The following is a 16945-nucleotide window of genomic DNA, read 5'->3' on the forward strand; positions in this document are numbered from 1 at the left end:
GTGAGCTTAAACCCCTATTGGTCTCTTATCTCCCACATCACACATTCTCACAATGAATAAGTCATGAACCATCTAGCCTACAATTACAACCCTTGGGTCTTGAGATGGTTGGTTTACCCTCTAGGCTACATGTGTTGAATACCGACAGCCTGTGTGAAAGGAATGTGACGTCATGCATATTCTGATGTTAGTATTGTGGACTGGGATTATTAACCTCTGGGTGACTTTCATGTCTGGCTGATTTGCTATGTTCTGAATATTTGTGTGTGTGTGTAAATTGTCATGTTTATGTTCATGTGTTGTGCAGGATCTTATGGAGAGCGAGACCATCACCCTGGACTGGATGTTCAGATACTCTCTCATCAACGACATTGTCAAGGTGTTTCTCCATCCGTCATCCTCCATTCAGAGATGTTAAACAAAGATATAAGCCATTATAGGAGGAAAGAGAGGAGGAGGTGTGTGATTAAGTAGGGATTGGTCCAGGATTCTCAACCAACGGGGTCACGAGCATATATGTACTGTATGTGCTGAAAGCCCAAAACCAGTAAACAGATACTTAATGTTATTTTCACAGTATGGGGGGCTAACTTTGTGCTAGGGGAGAGGTAGAAAATATTCAAATAATATTTATTCTATCATACTTCTTCAGGTTTTTTTTATTGTCAATGCAAAAAGTTATGCCAAGCATGTTACCTCTCTCTTTATTTCATGCTCTTACGCAGATTTGTATCATATATTTTCAACAAGATGTTTGGGATTACACCAGATCCAACCAACCCGTCATGTGTATTGCCCCACAGCAGGAGTTGGGATTGTCCAAGCTTTGTAGATGCATGCGGCCAGGCATGTGCGATGCTTATAATGAAGGGTACACGGATGGTGTCTGACACCTCCTGGTGTCCTGGTTAGAATGATGAATGAAGAGCTCACGCCTTTTACTTGAGTTAGCCTCGATTTAATGCCCCTCAATGTACATTCTCGCAGAGATCGCTGTCGTGAGAAGGCTACCTCCGTACTATGCAAAGGAAGCTATGCCTATCTTCAATGGAAGTTAATGGGAGGGTACAGAATTGTTGGTTGTTGACTTGCAATGCATACTGTAGATTGTTCAGCAAATGCAATTTTGTTGGCTAAAAGCATGTTTGACAGTTCCCGCCCCTCTGCATGGAACTGTGCGGGAAACATTTTACACAGGGTCGTCCACTGGTTGCGTACCTTGCGAATCACACCGTCTTTGATTCTAGGGAATGGCCTTCCTTCACAACAGCGTCATCGTCTCCCATGGTAACCTGAAGTCCTCTAACTGTGTGGTGGACAGTCGCTTTGTTCTGAAGATCACTGACTATGGGCTGGCCAGCTTCCGCGAGAAGTCCAATATGGAGGACACACACGCCTACTATGCCCGTGAGTTACCTGAGCTGCAGAAGCACATGTAGACAAAGACACACAGATTCAAAACCCATGAGAAAACACACACACACACTCTCTAAATAACTCAAACCAAGTGATTTAGTGGCTCAATCCCTGCCATTGTTTTTGTTATTCAAAAACAAAGCATGCCCCATTTTCTGATAAAATTGGCTGTTTGTTTTACACAACAGATTTCTTTCTAAATGTTCTGTAACAATGTCCCTTCCTGAGAGAAAGCCCTTGCTGGCTCCATTGAAATACATGTCATTGATGTGGCGCAAAAGTCAAATCACCTGGCTGAAAAAGTCTTGATTAGTTGCTGATTGAAAAGGTGGGTATTAAAACTCTCTCTCACTCTTTCTCTCTCTCTCTCTAAGTACGTCTTTGGCTAAAGAAAACTCATAATACAGCCTTTTATTCTTATGTCGCGTTAAATGTGTAAATATATATTTTGTGCATTTAAGTTGTGTTATACAAGGCGGATTTGAAAAAGAGACCAAGGTCTCAAGATGTCTTCCCTGTTAAAACAAAGATTCAATTTAAAAAAAATAAGGAAACTGTATCCACCTCTTCTTTCTCCCTCTTTCCCCTTCTACCTCCCTCTTTCTTTCTCTCCAATCCCCCTTTACAGGAAAATTGTGGGCAGCTCCAGAGCTGCTGAGGGCAGAGTGTCCCCCACCATGTGGCACTCAGAAAGGGGACATCTACAGCTTCGGCATCATCCTGCAGGAGCTGGCCCTGCTCCGAGGGGTCTTCCACATCGAGGGGGACACCCTCAGCCCCAAAGGTGTGTGTGTCAAATCAAATTAAATGTTATTTGTCACATGCGCCGAATACAACAGGTGTAGACCTTACCGTGAAATGCTTACTTACAAGCCCTTAACCAACAATGCAGTTTAAGAAATAGAGTTAAGAAAATATTTACCAAATAAACTAAAGTAAAAAAAATGACATCAAAAAGTAACACAATAAAATTACATAACAATAAAGAGGCTATATGCAGGTATAGGTTAGTTGAGGTAATTTGTAAAGTGCCTATGCATAAATAATAAACAGCGAGTAGCAGCAGTGTAAAAATAAAGGGGGGGTAAATGTAAAGTCCAGGTGGTCATTTGATGAATTGTTCAGCAGTCTAATGGCTTGGGGGTAGAAGCTGTTAAGGAGCCTTTTGGTCCTAGACTTTGCGCTCCGGTACTGCTTACCGTGCGGTAGCAGAGAGAACTGTCTATGACTTGGGTGACTGGAGTCTTTGACAACTTTTTGGGCCTTCCTCTGACACCGCCTAGTATACAGGTCCTGAATGTCAGGAAGCTTGGTCCCAGTGATGTACTGGGCCATACGCACTACCCTCTGTAGCGCCATACGGTCAGATGCCGAGCAGTTGCCAAACAAGGCGGTGATGCAACCGGTCAGGATGCTCTCGAGGGTGCATCTATATAACTTTTTGAGGATCTGGGGACCCATGCAAAACTTTAAAGTCTCCTAAAAATATTTGTGTGTCTGTGCGTGTTCTTCAGGCAAGTACAGGCATGTACAGTGCCTTCAGAAAGTATTTACACCCCTTGACTTTTTCCACATTTTCTTGTATTGCAGCCTGAATTTAAAATTGATTCAATTGAGATGTTTTTTGTCACTGGCTTACACACAGTACTCCATAATGCCAAAGTGGAATTATGTTTTTCAAAATGTTTATCAATTATTTAAAAATGAAAATCTGAAATATCTAGAGTCAATAAGTTAGCCTAAATAAGTTCAGGAGTAAACATTTTCTTAACAAGTCATGTAATAAGTTGTATGGACTCACTCTGTGTGCAATAATAGTGTTTAACATAATTTTTGAATGACTACTTCATCTCTGTACCCCACACCATTATCTGTAAGGTCCCTCAGTCGAGCAGTGAATTTCAAACACAGATTCAACCACAAAGACCAGGAAGGTTTCCCAATGCCTCGCAAAGAAGGGCACCTATTGGTAGATAGGTAAAGAAGAAAAAAAGCACACGTGAATTGTGCATTGTGAAGTTATTAATTACACTTTAGATGGTGTATCAAAACACTGTCACTAAAATATACAAGCGTCCTTCCTAACTCAGTTGCCCGAGAGGAAGGAAACCACTCAGGGATTTCACCATGAGGCCAGTGGTGACTTTAAAATAGTTACAGAGTTTAATAGCTGCGATAGGAGAACACTGAGGATGGTTCGGTTCAACAACATACAACAGTGTAGTTACTCCACAATTCTAACCTAATTGACGAGGTGAAAAGAAGGAAGCTTGTTTGCAACAAGACACTAAAGTATAACTGCCAAAAATGTGGCAAAGCTATTAACTTTTTGTCCTAAATACAAAGTGTTATGTTCCGGGCAAATCCAATCCAACACATTACTGAGTACCACTCTCCATATTTTCAAGCATAGTGGTGGTTGCATCATGTTATGGGTATGCTTGTAATTGTTAATGACAGGTGAGTTTTTCAGGATAAAAAGAAACAAAATGGAGCTAAGCACAGGCAAAACCCTATAGGAAAACCTGCTTCAGTCTGCTTTCTACCAGATACTAGGAGATTAATTCACCTTTCAGCAGGACAATAACCTAAAACAGAAGGCCAAATCTACACTGGAGTTGCTAACCAAGAAGACAGTGAATGTTCCTGGGTGGCCGAGTTACAGTTTTGACTTAAATCTGCTTGAAAATCTATGGCAATGCCTGAAAATGGTTGTCTAACAATGACCAACAACCAATTTGACAGAGCTTGAAGAATTTTGAAAACAATAATGGGCAAATGTTGCACAGTCCAGGTGTGGAAAGCTCTTAGAGACTTACCCAGAAATACTCACAGCTGTAATCACTGCCAAAGGTGCTTCTACAAAGTATTGACATTTACTTATGTAAATGAGTTATTTCTGTATTTCATTTTCAATAAATGTGCAAACATTTCTAGAAACATTATGGAGTATTTTTGTAGATGGGGGAGAGAGAAATAATCTATTTAATCCATTTTGATTTCAGGCTGTAACACAACTAAATGTGGAATAAGTCAAGGGGTATGAATACTTTCTGAAGGCACTGCAATTATATAAGAATATATATCAAGGTAAATACGGTTAGGGTTAAAGACGAAAGTACAGACAAATATGGATGGGCACTTGGAACAATGAAAATAAAAAAAATGGATGAGGTTGGCATCTTTTATTTGGATTATTTTTGGGAAAGACAAAGCATTTCATTGCACAATATTGTAAAAACAAAATATGACCTTTTATTTATCCAGGTTAGTCACATTGAGATAAAAACTATTTTTCAAGCGAGACCTGGACTATATAACCTTCTGTGTAGAAGACAAATAATTTTGAAAAGACAAGGACAGGCATTTTGAACAGGGAAAATGTACAAGACCTTGATTGAATTTTTTTTTACACATTTTGTCATTTGTTATTTGTCTTCTCCAAGATGCAATGAATCCAATTAAATTCTGAGAAGTGTGTGCGTTTGTTTCTCCTTCCTCCTTTCTATAATTACTGGTATACTAATAATGTGCCAGCGCGACAGACGGTTATATCGGTCCACTAATACAGGAGTAGGCATACTTTTGTGCCACAAAAAAATGTTTTCAAGTGTTTTATTTATTTTATTTTGTACATGTATTTATTTTATTCAGATTTTTCAGGGGTGCTGCAGCACCCTCAGCACCCCTACTTCCCTCGGCTATGAATACTTCCTTTTTAAATGCTAAATATAGTAATTCATAGGGTACTCTATTTCTTTCTGTCGCTTTCCTCTTTCTTTCTATCTTTCTTTCTTAATTTCTGTCTTTCTCTCTCCTTCCCTCTCTCTTTCTATCTGTCTCTCTCTCTCTCCCCCCTCAGGTGTTTTTTTTATCAGTCTTCTCCTTCCATCTTCCCTATTTACATTCCAGTCCTGTCAGCCTTGGGTCTGTGACATCTCTAAGGTGCTGACTCTCTGCCACCATACATCTTTCACACACACACACACACACACACACACACACACACACACACACACACACACACACACACACACACACACACACACACACACACACACACAACATGAATCTTGACATTCCCCTAAGTATGTAGGATCAAAAGCACATGCTACTGGAGCACATGCTACTGGAGTACCGACGCAGCCCGCTAGCTGTCTAGAGCATATTGGACTGTTAGCTGAAGAGATCCATCAGCCAATTTCTTCGGCCACTATACCTCTTTTGCAAATTAAACTTGCCCCTTTACTACATGGAACCATACTAATCCATCACGACTGGTCTACTTATGTAACCACACGAGGAGGCTCCGCACGAGGAGGCTACAACAGACTTCTAACGTCGCAACGTCCCTCTAAGGCCCTTCTGCTAGCTTGCTAGCCCCGGACCGCTAGCTGTCTGAATCGCCGTGTTTCAAGCCAGCTTAACTACTCACTGGACCTCTATGATCACTCGGCTACGCATGCATCTCCCTAATGTCAATATGCCTTGTCCATTGCTGTTCTGGTTAGTGATTTTTGTCTTATTTCACTGTAGAGCCTCTAGCCCTGCTCAATATGCCTTAGCTAACCCTTTAGTTCCACCTCCCACACATGCGGTGACATCACCTGGTTTAAATTATGTTTCTAGAGACAATATCTCTCTCATCATCACTCAATGCTTAGGTTTACCTGCACTGCATTCACAACCTACCATACCTTTGTCTGTTCTGTACATTATGCCTTGAATCTATTCTATCGCGCCCAGAAACCTGCTCCTTTTACTCTCTGTTCCGAACGTACTAGATGACCTGTTCTTATAGCCTTTAGCCGTACCCTTATCCTACTCCCCCTCTGTTCCTCTGGTGATGTAGAGGTTAATCCAGGCCCTGCAGTGCCTAGCTCCACTCCTATTTCCCAGGTGCTCTCATTTGTTGACTTCTGTAACCGTAAAAGCCTTGGTTTCATGCATGTTAACATTAGAAGCCTCCTCCCTAAGTTTGTTTTATTCACTGCTTTACCACACTCTGCCAACCCAGATGTCCTAGCCGTGTCTGAATCCTGGCTTAGGAAGACCACCAAAAACCCAGAAATTTCCATCCCTAACTATAACATTTTCCGACTGCCAAAGGGGGCGGAGTTGCAATCTACTGCAGAGATAGCCTGCAGAGTTCTGTCTTACTATCCAGGTCTGTACCCAAACAATTTGAGCTTCTACTTTTAAAAATCCACTTTTCCACAAACAAGTTCCTCACCGTTGCCACTTGCTATAGACCACCCTCAGCCCCCAGCTGTGCCCTGGACACCATATGTGAATTGATTGCCCCCCCATCTATCTTCAGAGCTCGTGCTGCTACGTGACCTAAACTGGGACATGCTTAACACCCCGGCCATCCTACAATCTAAACTGATGCCCTCAATCTCACACAAATTATCGATGAATCTACCAGGTTCAACCCCAAATCCGTAAACACGGGCACCCTCATAGATATCATCCTAACCAATTTACCCTCCAAATACACCTCTGCTGTCTTCAACCAAGATCTCAGCGATCACTGCCTCATTGCCTGCATCCGTAATGAGTCTGCGGTCAAACGACCACCCCTCATCACTGTCAAACGCTCCCTAAAACACTTCAGCGAGCAGACCTTTCTAATCGACCTGGAAGGATATTGACCTCATCCTGTCAGTAGAGGATGCCTGGTTATTCTTTAAAAGTGCCTTCCTCACCATCTTAAAAAAGCATGCCCCATTCAAAAAAATTGGAACCAGGAACAGATATAGCCCTTGGTTCACTCCAGACCTGACTGCCCTTGACCAGCACAAAAACATCCTGTGGCGCACTGCATTAGCATCGAATAGCCCCCGTGATATGTAACTTTTCAGGGAAGTTAGGAACCAATATACACAGGCAGTTAGGAAAGCTAAGGCTAGCTTTTTCAAACAGAAATGTGCAACCTGTAGCACAAACTCAAAAAAGGGGACACTGTAAAGTCCATGGAGAATAAGAGCACCTCCTCCCAGCTGCCCACTGCTCTGAGGCTAGAAAACACTCTCACCACCGATAAATCCACTATAATTGAGAATTTCAATAAGCATTTTTCTACGACTGGCCATGCTATCCACCTGGCTACCTCTACCCCGGTCAACAGCCCTGCACCCCCCACAGCAACTCGCCCAAGCCTCCCCCATTTCTCCTTCAACCAAATCCAGATAGATGATGTTCTGAAAGAGCTGCAAAATCTGGATCCCTACAAATCAGCCGGGCTAGACAATCTGGGCCCTCTCTTTCTAAAATGATCTGCTGAAATTGTTGCAACCCCTATTACTAGCCTATTCAACCTCTCTTTTGTATCGTCTGAGATTCCCAAAGATTGGAAAGCTGCCGCGGTCATCCCACTCTTCAAAGGGGGAGACACTCTAGACCCAAACTACTACAGACCTATATCTATCCTACCCTGCCTTTCTAAGGTCTTCGAAAGCCAAGTCAACAAACAGGTTACCGACCATTTCGAATCCCACCGTACCTTCTCCGTTATGCAATCTGGTTTCAGAGCTGGTCATGGGTGCACCTCAGCCACACTCAAGGTCCTAAACGGTATCATAACCGCCATCGATAAGAGACAATACTGTGCAGCCGTATTCGTCGACCTGGCCAAGGCTTTCGACTCTGTATTCTTATCGGCAGACTCAACATCCTTGGTTTCTCAAATGACTGCCTTGCCTGGTTCACCAACTACTTCTCTGATAGAGTTCAGTGTGTCAAATCGGAGGGCCTGTGGTCCAGACCTCTGGCAGTCTCTATGGGGGTGCCACAGGGTTCAATTCTCGGGCCGACTCTCTTCTCTGTATACATAAATGATGTCGCTCTCGCTGCTGGTGATTCTTTGATCCACCTCTACACAGACGACACCATCTGTATACCTCTGGCCCTTCGTTGGACACTGTGTTAACTAACCTCCAGATGAGCTTCAATGCCATACAACTCTCCTTCCGTGGCCTCCAACTGCTCTTAAATGCAAGTAAAACTAAATGCATGCTCTTCAACCGATCGCTACCCGCACCTGCCTGCCCGTCCAGCATCACTACTCTGGACGGTTCTGACTTAGAATATGTGGACAACTACAAATCGCTAGGTGTCTGCTTAGACTGTAAACTCTCCTTCCAGACTCACATTAAGCATCTCCAATCCAAAATGAAATGTAGAATCTGCTTCCTATTTCACAATAAAGCATCCTTCACTCATGCTGCCAAACATACCCTTGTAAAACTGACTATCCTACCGATCCTCGACTTCGGCGATGTCATTTACAAATAGCCTCCAAGACTCTACTCAGCAAATTGGATGCAGTCTATCACAGTGCCATCCGTTTTGTCACCAAAGCCCCATATACTACCTACCACTGCGACCTGTATGCTCTCGTTGGCTGGCCCTCGCTTCATACTCGTCGCCAAACCCACTGGCTCCAGGTCATCTACAAGTCATTGCTAGGTAAAGCCCCGCCTTATCTCAGCTCACTGGTCACCATAGCAGCACCCACCTGTAGCACGCACTCCAGCAGGTATATTTCACTGGTCACCCCCAAAGCCAATTCCTCCTTTGGCCGCCTTTCCTTCCAGTTCTCTGCTGCCAATGACTGGAATTAACTGCAAAAATCACTGAAGCTGGAGACTCATATCTCCCTCACTAACTTTAAGCACCAGCTGTCAGAGCAGCGCTCACATTACTGCACCTGTACATAGCCCATCTGTAAATAGCCCATCCAACTACCTCATCCCCATACTGTATTTATTTATTTTGCTCCTTTGCACCCCAGTATCTCTACTTGCACATTCATCTTCTGCACTCCAGTGTTTAATTGCTATATTGTAATTACTTCACCGCTGTGGCCTATTTATTGCCTTACCTCATTTGCACACACTGTATATAGACTTTTTCTACTGCATTATTGACTGTATGTTTGTTTATTCCATGTGTAACTTTGTGTTGTTGAATGTGTCGAACTGCTTTGCTTTATCTTGGCCAGGTCGCAGTTGTAAATGATAACTTGTTCTCAACTAGCCTACCTGGTTAAATAAAGGTGAAATAAAAAATTTAAAAAATAAAGAAATGCCTAGGCAGGCTCTTATGAAAGCACATTGAAATACTGTACCTTTTTCTATAGCTCAATTGGTTGGTACGTTGTCAAGTGGACGGTCACATGTGTTGGTGAGGTAGAGCAGGGGTTCCCAACCTTTTCCCCCAGGGCCCCTGTTTCACATTTTCATTGTCATTTTCATTGTCATCAACATTTTCATTATTGAGATTGCCTATTTTAAATACACCGCCAGCTTGGTTTTGTTTAATTTGAGGGACGTAGGAAATGTTTTGTTTGAAGCTAATTTCCTGCAATTCCTTTGTAGTTTAACAAGACTCATCTTTTAGGTAGGCTATTTAATGATAATTATTATTATTATTATAATTATGATCATGTTTAAGGAAATAAAGTCTAGACCCAATTTCCCCAAATGTTTTTCTGCTACCGAATATGTTTTATGATCATTTATATGAACCCTTAATTTAATTATGCATATTCTCTTTTACAGAAAATGATTAGATCAATTGATAGCGACAGTGACACATTGTATAAGATAACGCCCTAAGCAAATTCCAATTTCTTTGACTACTCGACTTTAGAAGGTCGTAGCTCAGCTTCATATAAATGTCTTAGAGACAAACCAAAGATATTCCCGTGTGCATCAGAGTCGCATCTTCCTCTGGCATTTTACCACTTGTTTCTAGCCTTGCAGGTGTATGCATCATTTTAGATCGGTATAAACAATCGTTAATTGTGTATTTTTTTAAATTATTTAAAAAAGGAAGGTCCCGTGCACTCACACAAAATGTTGCCGCCCCCTATGGGGTGGGCGCGCCCCCTAGATTGGGACCCACTGAGGTAGAGGACCCTGGTTCAGGGAGGCAACGCTATATGCTAAGCTAGCACACTTACGCCAGTTATATACATAATTGAATTGAAGAGGTGGGTGGGTCATATAATTTATGTGTGAGAGACGAGACAGAAGTTCTAATAAGAGGAAAATAAATTAAATGAGAAGAGAGAGGGGGGATGGACAATGAGTTCAGGACACTGATGGAAATATTGTTGTAATGAAGAAGAGCTGATATGGAGAGTAAACATGGGAGGTGACCCAGATACAGTATTGAGTATTGACGAATTTTACAGAACACATCATTTCCTTCAACCTCATTCTGCATTGCCTTTCATCTTCCATATTCAAGTCTATTGGGATGGCGCTGCATTTCAAGTGCCGCCTTGTTCGGAACAGAAAACATTTTTACATTTTAGTCATTTAGCAGACGCTCTTATCCAGAGCGACTTACAGTAGTGAATGCATACATTTAATTTAATTTCATTAAAAAAAAAAATTCTGTGCTGGCCCCCCGTGGGAAGCGAACCCACAACCCTGGCGTTGCAAACACCATGCTCTACCAACTGAGCTACAGGGAAGGCAAGAAAGGAAACAGAGAGAGAGAGGGAAGAAAGGAAGGAAATGGCGAGATTAGATGACAGAGTTATGTCTCTGAAACTATTGACCATGAGAAGAGGCTGGTTTTGCTGTCACCTTGGGAATATTTTAACGTGTCGTTCTTGTTATGCGAAAGGAAAAGAGGCTTGCCTGTCCAAGGGCTGTGTAGCTTTTGTAAATGAAGCTCCCTTGAGCTCCACCTCTCCCTCTCTCTCTCTCTCTCTCTCTGCTTCTCTTTCTCTCGTTCTCTCTCTGAAATTGATGTGTGCCTTAGTACAATAATACAAAATGGTTATATGAATTCGCACATCCCCCCTTTCTTCCTCCCTCCCTCTTTCTCTCTACCAGAGATTGTAGAGCGCGTGGCCCTGGGCCAGTGGCCCTACCTGCGGCCCTCCCTCTGCCCCCAGAGCCACAGTGAAGAGGTGGGCCAGCTCATGCAGCGCTGCTGGAGCGAGGACGTGAACGAGAGGCCCGAGTTCCACCACATCAAGCTGCTGCTGCGCAAACACAACAGGTACTCTATTTCTGTACACACTGCTTAAACCTCCCTGGACGCCATGCACTTTATATGGTTCCTGATCTACAGACACGCACTTATACCCATTCACTCACTTTAGAGATCTTCCTTCCTCTGCATTCAAAATAACACTCCACACGCGAGCATGTATTTATTATCCCCAGTGACTTCATGTACTCACAACAACAGGTTTGCACTGCTCCGACCACTATCTTCCAAACCTCCCTCCAATGTTTTACCTGTTCTTTACTCCGCTCCTCCGTCCCTCTCTCCATCATTCCCTCCGCAGAGGCTATGGGTCTAATATCCTGGACAACCTGTTGTCTCGTATGGAGCAGTACGCCAATAACCTGGAAGAACTGGTGGAGGAAAGAACACAGGCTTACCATGAAGAGAAACGCAAGGCCGAGGCACTGCTCTACCAGATACTTCCACAGTGAGTGTATTAAGAGGATCACAATGGAAATATGTAGTTCAGCTTTTTTGTGTTGTCCTCAATGATTTTGAATGCAGTGTATCCACTGAGTTGTGACAAAAAAATGACACAAACACACCCTCACACAGAAATACTCAGAGGCTCCAGTCTGCAGAGGACTGAATCACACACACACACACACACACACACACACACACACACACACACACACACACACACACACACACACACACAGCCTACTCACTCTGTTTAACACTGTGTCTTACATAGCTCTGTAGCGGAGCAGCTGAAGAGAGGGGAGACGGTGCAGGCTGAGGCCTTTGACTCAGTCACCATCTACTTCAGTGACATCGTGGGCTTTACCGCCATCTCAGCAGAAAGCACGCCCATGCAGGTCAGTCCAGAATGAACGTAGTCTACAGCAGGTTAACCTCCATCTCAGCAGAAAGCACGCCCATGCAGGTCAGTCCAGAATGAACGTAGTCAACAGCAGTTTAACCTCCATCTCAGCAGAGAGCACGCCCATGCAGGTCAGTCCAGAATGAACGTAGTCTACAGCAGTTTAACCTCCATCTCAGCAGAGAGCACGCCCATGCAGGTCAGTCCAGAATGAACGTAGTCAACAGCAGCTTTACCTCCATCTCAGCAGAGAGCACGCCCATGCAGGTCAGTCCAGAATGAACGTAGTCAACAGCAGCTTTACCTCCATCTCAGCAGAGAGCACGCCCATGCAGGTCAGTCCAGAATGAACGTAGTCTACAGCAGTTTAACCTCCATCTCAGCAGAGAGCACGCCCATGCAGGTCAGTCCAGAATGAACGTAGTCTACAGCAGTTTAACCTCCATCTCAGCAGAGAGCACGCCCATGCAGGTCAGTCCAGAATGAACGTAGTCTACAGCAGTTTAACCTCCATCTCAGCAGAGAGCACGCCCATGCAGGTCAGTCCAGAATGAACGTAGTCTACAGCAGTTTGCCAATACAGTCTACTGTATGGCTTTGGGCTGTCATGTGGCTTTGGGCTGTCATGAATGAGAAGTGGAGTATGCCGATTTTCAGAGCAAATGAAAATAATATGTTTGAGTTGGGACTGATGAACTGCACTCCATTTAAGCATACTTGTGTTCAATGTGCACTTTCAGAAGTTGACTGTATTGAAAATGCCTTATATTGCTCGGCAAATTAATGAACTGTTATTCTACTGAAAGGAAACCTATTTCATGCAGGAGCTAATAATCTTCATGTTTTCCCATAGGTGGTGACCCTATTGAATGACCTCTACACGTGTTTCGATGCCATCATCGACAACTTCGATGTTTACAAGGTGAAGTCAGAGTCTGAACCGTGTTATTCACACATGGCCACAGGGTGTACAAGCTTTTATTCCAGTTCAGCATTAATAACAACTGATTCAGCTAATCAAGTGCTTGAGGATTAGTTGAATCAGGTGTGTTGGCGCTAGAATGTCACAAAGACCTGGACACACTGCGGTCCTCCTGTACTACACTTACCCACCACTGGGTTAGGGACATATTTAAAGGGACATTTCGAATAATTTCAACTTCATATTCATCATCTCCAGCACCACCCCAACATCAACATATGTGAAAATGGCGCTTTTCTATGTTTTGTAGTAAAAAAGGTAAATTAAGATGTTTCCAATGACATCATAAACCAATTAGTAGACAATACTCACACGATGCACACCGATGATGTCATTGGAAACACTTATATCTTCCTTTATCTTTTTTTACTACAAAACATAGAAACGCCCAATTTTCACATATGTTGATGTTGAGGTGGTGCTGGAGATGATGAACACGAAGTTGAGAAATTGTGAAGTTTCCCTTTTAAGAACCCCTAGTGACCATGTGACCGTCTCGCTCTCTCTGTGTCGCCCTCAGGTGGAAACGATAGGTGATGCGTACATGGTGGTGTCTGGGCTGCCGGTGAGGAACGGCAAGCTGCACGGCCGAGAGATCGCCCGTATGTCCCTGGCCCTGCTGGAGGCCGTACACTCCTTCAGGATCCGCCACCGACCTGCCCAGCAGCTCCGTCTGCGCAGCGGCATCCACAGTGGTGAGCGGCGCTGGGGGCACGATTGTAGAGTTCAAGCAGTACTGTATTTGTTTTCGGACAAATGCACTTCATTGAGCTTTTCCGACACTGTGGAATCATTGGAGTCTGTGGAATGTTGAAATAGGTTGTCTGCGTGTTCTCTCCAGGCCCTGTATGTGCCGGCGTTGTAGGACTGAAGATGCCTCGGTTCTGTTTGTTTGGAGATACAGTCAATACAGCCTCTCGCATGGAGTCCAATGGGGAGGGTGAGAGTGACCAACCTCTTTTATCTACTATCTCATGACCTATCAGGACAAACACTATTCCTTCTCTGGTTTAAATGACCACATTTCTGTCATGTTATCGTCCCTCAGCCCTGAAGATCCACGTGTCGGAGGCCACGCGCGTGGTGCTGGACGACTTCAATTGTTTCCAGCTGGAGCTGAGGGGAGACGTGGAGATGAAGGGCAAAGGGAGGATGAAGACCTACTGGCTACTGGGGGAGAGCATGAACAACATGGCTTAATAGAGAGAGAGAGAGCGAGAGAGAGAGTTAGGCATAGACACTATTGGAAAGATGCCGTAGAAAAGAGAGGTAAGGCAAGGGAGGACTGAGGTAAAAGGAACAGACATGCATACAGATACACATAGGAATGGAGGGAAATAGAAATAAGCAACAAACAAGTACTCCTGACAACCCCCTCCAGAATGATAGTCTCATCGACTCAGTCTCACTGCTCTTCAAGGGCATTCCTTGGTTCCTTTAGGTGGAAAAGCTCTCTCTAGATAGCTTATCCACCATAGTAAGTCAATCAACGTTGACCTTCCATGGACAGCTTTAGACATGTGCCTCTCCAACCAAAGGAAAGCTATGACTGTTAAACCGCCGTGTGCCGAATGGTGAGGCCCCACCTCCTCCGATTGGCATGGACGATGGGCATTTGCGAACATCTCCACCCAGTGTTCAAGAGTTGTAACTGTCGTTTTCAAGAACGAACATTTTGGACAATCTTGTTGGACCTGTTGTTTATCGTGACGAGAGTAGTCCAATGTGTTATTTTGTGGTTATTTCACTTTGTGACTGACTTGGTGTTCTCTAACATGTAGAGGCCTTAGTGTTATGTGAAGCCTTCACAGGTGTTATTCTATTTGTTTCACGGTGGTGTTTGTTCTGTATCACAATATCAGTTTGTTCTATATCTATATCAATTGAACATTAATCAATTGAAGACCAGAGGGGTATACTACGAATGTAGCTAGATGTACTCAGGCTTTTCTGAAATGACCTAACTTCATGAACTGCGCGTTCATGTCGCGCATGGCTAGTCAAATGCCGAACTCTTCATTGAGACAATGCTGAAACAGCAAACCGTGGGCGAGTCAGTGCCACATTTACATTTTTTCCGAAATCAATTTACCTGCAAATTCAGCAGGCTATGGTGTGAAATAGACTTTTTTAAATTCTTTTTTACACATATCATTTTTTTTGTTTGTTGTGCTTATCAATGCACAAGTCCCATGATTCCCCACTCCTAACGATACAAAAATAGTATTAAGTCATACGAAAGTTTTACTGCACGGGAAGTTTCCAATGTGTCATTACTAAATGTGTTATTACTATTTTTAACACAAGAATTTGACTGGTCCTCGGCTCAAAACACTTCATTCAATATAAGTGGGACAAGCCCTGAGTTAGCCTGCCCGGGAGCAGGTTACTTCTGAAGGATTCGTTGCCATAGAAATGTTACTGGCTAGAGCCATATTCGTGTCACCACTTATCCCGAGTTGACCACTTATCTCAGAGTTGACCAAAGTTACCTCAACTCCTCAAACCTGATTCATGGTGTACAGCTCAGTTATCCATAATAATACCAGTCCACAATGTGTGCTCTACAGCCTGCTTGGCTATGTGCTTTAGGAGGAAGTAGTGGAGGTAATCACCACCATGCCAATGTAGGCTATCTGATTGACATTGGTGAAATGTCTCAAATGGACACTTATGGCTGTTAAGTTGTGAATTAGCATTCAACAGGACATATGCATTCAACAGGACTGTTCAAAATCTTTTTGTTAAAAAAAAACAATTCATTGCTTTAGTCTGCTCAAGATAAACTGTGATGACAACGAAGAATGGAGAATTAGATTTGGCCATAAATGACAACTTCTGGGTGAATTAATATTGTCGCAACCTGTTCTCAGAGCATTTCGATTTATTCTATACGTAAATCCAAGACACTCCATTTAGTATGATATGTTACATAAGACAGATGGTCACTTATAGACAGATGGTTACTTATAACCAGCTAGCCCTCTCACATTCAGTTCTTATATTACAGACTCATTTTGAGGTTCATATTTTCTAATTGTCATTTTTCCTTTACTTACAAGATGATGTCATAATAACTTATATTTCACACTCAAGGGTACAAAAGAAAAGATCCACAACTTTTTCCATATACACAAAATTATTATTTCTCTCATTTTGTGCACACATTTCTTTACATCCCTGTTAGTGAGTATTTCTCCTTTGCCAAGATAATCTACCCACCTGACAGGTGTGGCATGTCATGAAGCTGATTAAACAACATGATCATTACAGAGGTGCACCTTGTGCTGGGGGCAATAAAACGTCACTCTAAAATGTGCAGTTTAGTCACACAACACAATGCCACAGATGTTTAAAGTTTTGAGGGAGCGTGCAATTGGCATGCTGACTGCAGGAATTTCCACCAGAGCTGTTGCCAGAGAATTTATTGTTAATTTCTCTACCATAAGCCACCTCCAAAATCTTTTTAGAGAATTTGGCAGTGTGTCCAACCGGCCTCACAACAGCAGACCATGCATATGGCATCATGTGGGCGAGCGGTTTGCTGTTGTCAACGTGTGAACAGAGTGCCCCATGGTGGCAGTGGGGTTGTAGTATGGGCAGGCATAGGCTATGGACAACGAACACAATTGCATTTTATCGACGTCAATTTGAATGCACAGAGATACCGTGCCGAGATCCTGAGG

The 16945-nt window shown here is 43.2% G+C and overlaps 1 protein-coding gene across 5 annotated transcripts in view; it reads left to right on the forward strand.

The window, feature by feature from the left end:
• Positions 1 to 16354, forward strand: part of LOC115175842 (atrial natriuretic peptide receptor 1) — a 111825-nt gene extending 95471 nt beyond the window's left edge. For 4 of the 5 annotated variants that reach the window (XM_029735399.1, XM_029735398.1, XM_029735396.1 and 1 more), the window contains exons 14-23: positions 308 to 379; positions 1248 to 1407; positions 2045 to 2200; positions 11271 to 11439; positions 11732 to 11878; positions 12149 to 12272; positions 13131 to 13199; positions 13780 to 13954; positions 14101 to 14199; positions 14308 to 14459. In XM_029735399.1, the coding sequence (XP_029591259.1) occupies positions 308 to 379; positions 1248 to 1407; positions 2045 to 2200; positions 11271 to 11439; positions 11732 to 11878; positions 12149 to 12272; positions 13131 to 13199; positions 13780 to 13954; positions 14101 to 14199; positions 14308 to 14459 (1323 nt within the window). Of the gene's footprint in view, positions 1 to 307; positions 380 to 1247; positions 1408 to 2044; positions 2201 to 11270; positions 11440 to 11731; positions 11879 to 12148; positions 12273 to 13130; positions 13200 to 13779; positions 13955 to 14100; positions 14200 to 14307 lie in introns of all 5 variants that reach the window. The other variant, XM_029735400.1, reaches the window with a different exon arrangement.
• The last annotated feature ends 591 nt before the right edge of the window (positions 16355 to 16945 follow it).

The sequence above is a fragment of the Salmo trutta genome, chromosome 36, assembly GCF_901001165.1.
Source record: "Salmo trutta chromosome 36, fSalTru1.1, whole genome shotgun sequence".
Lineage (NCBI taxonomy): Eukaryota > Metazoa > Chordata > Actinopteri > Salmoniformes > Salmonidae > Salmo > Salmo trutta.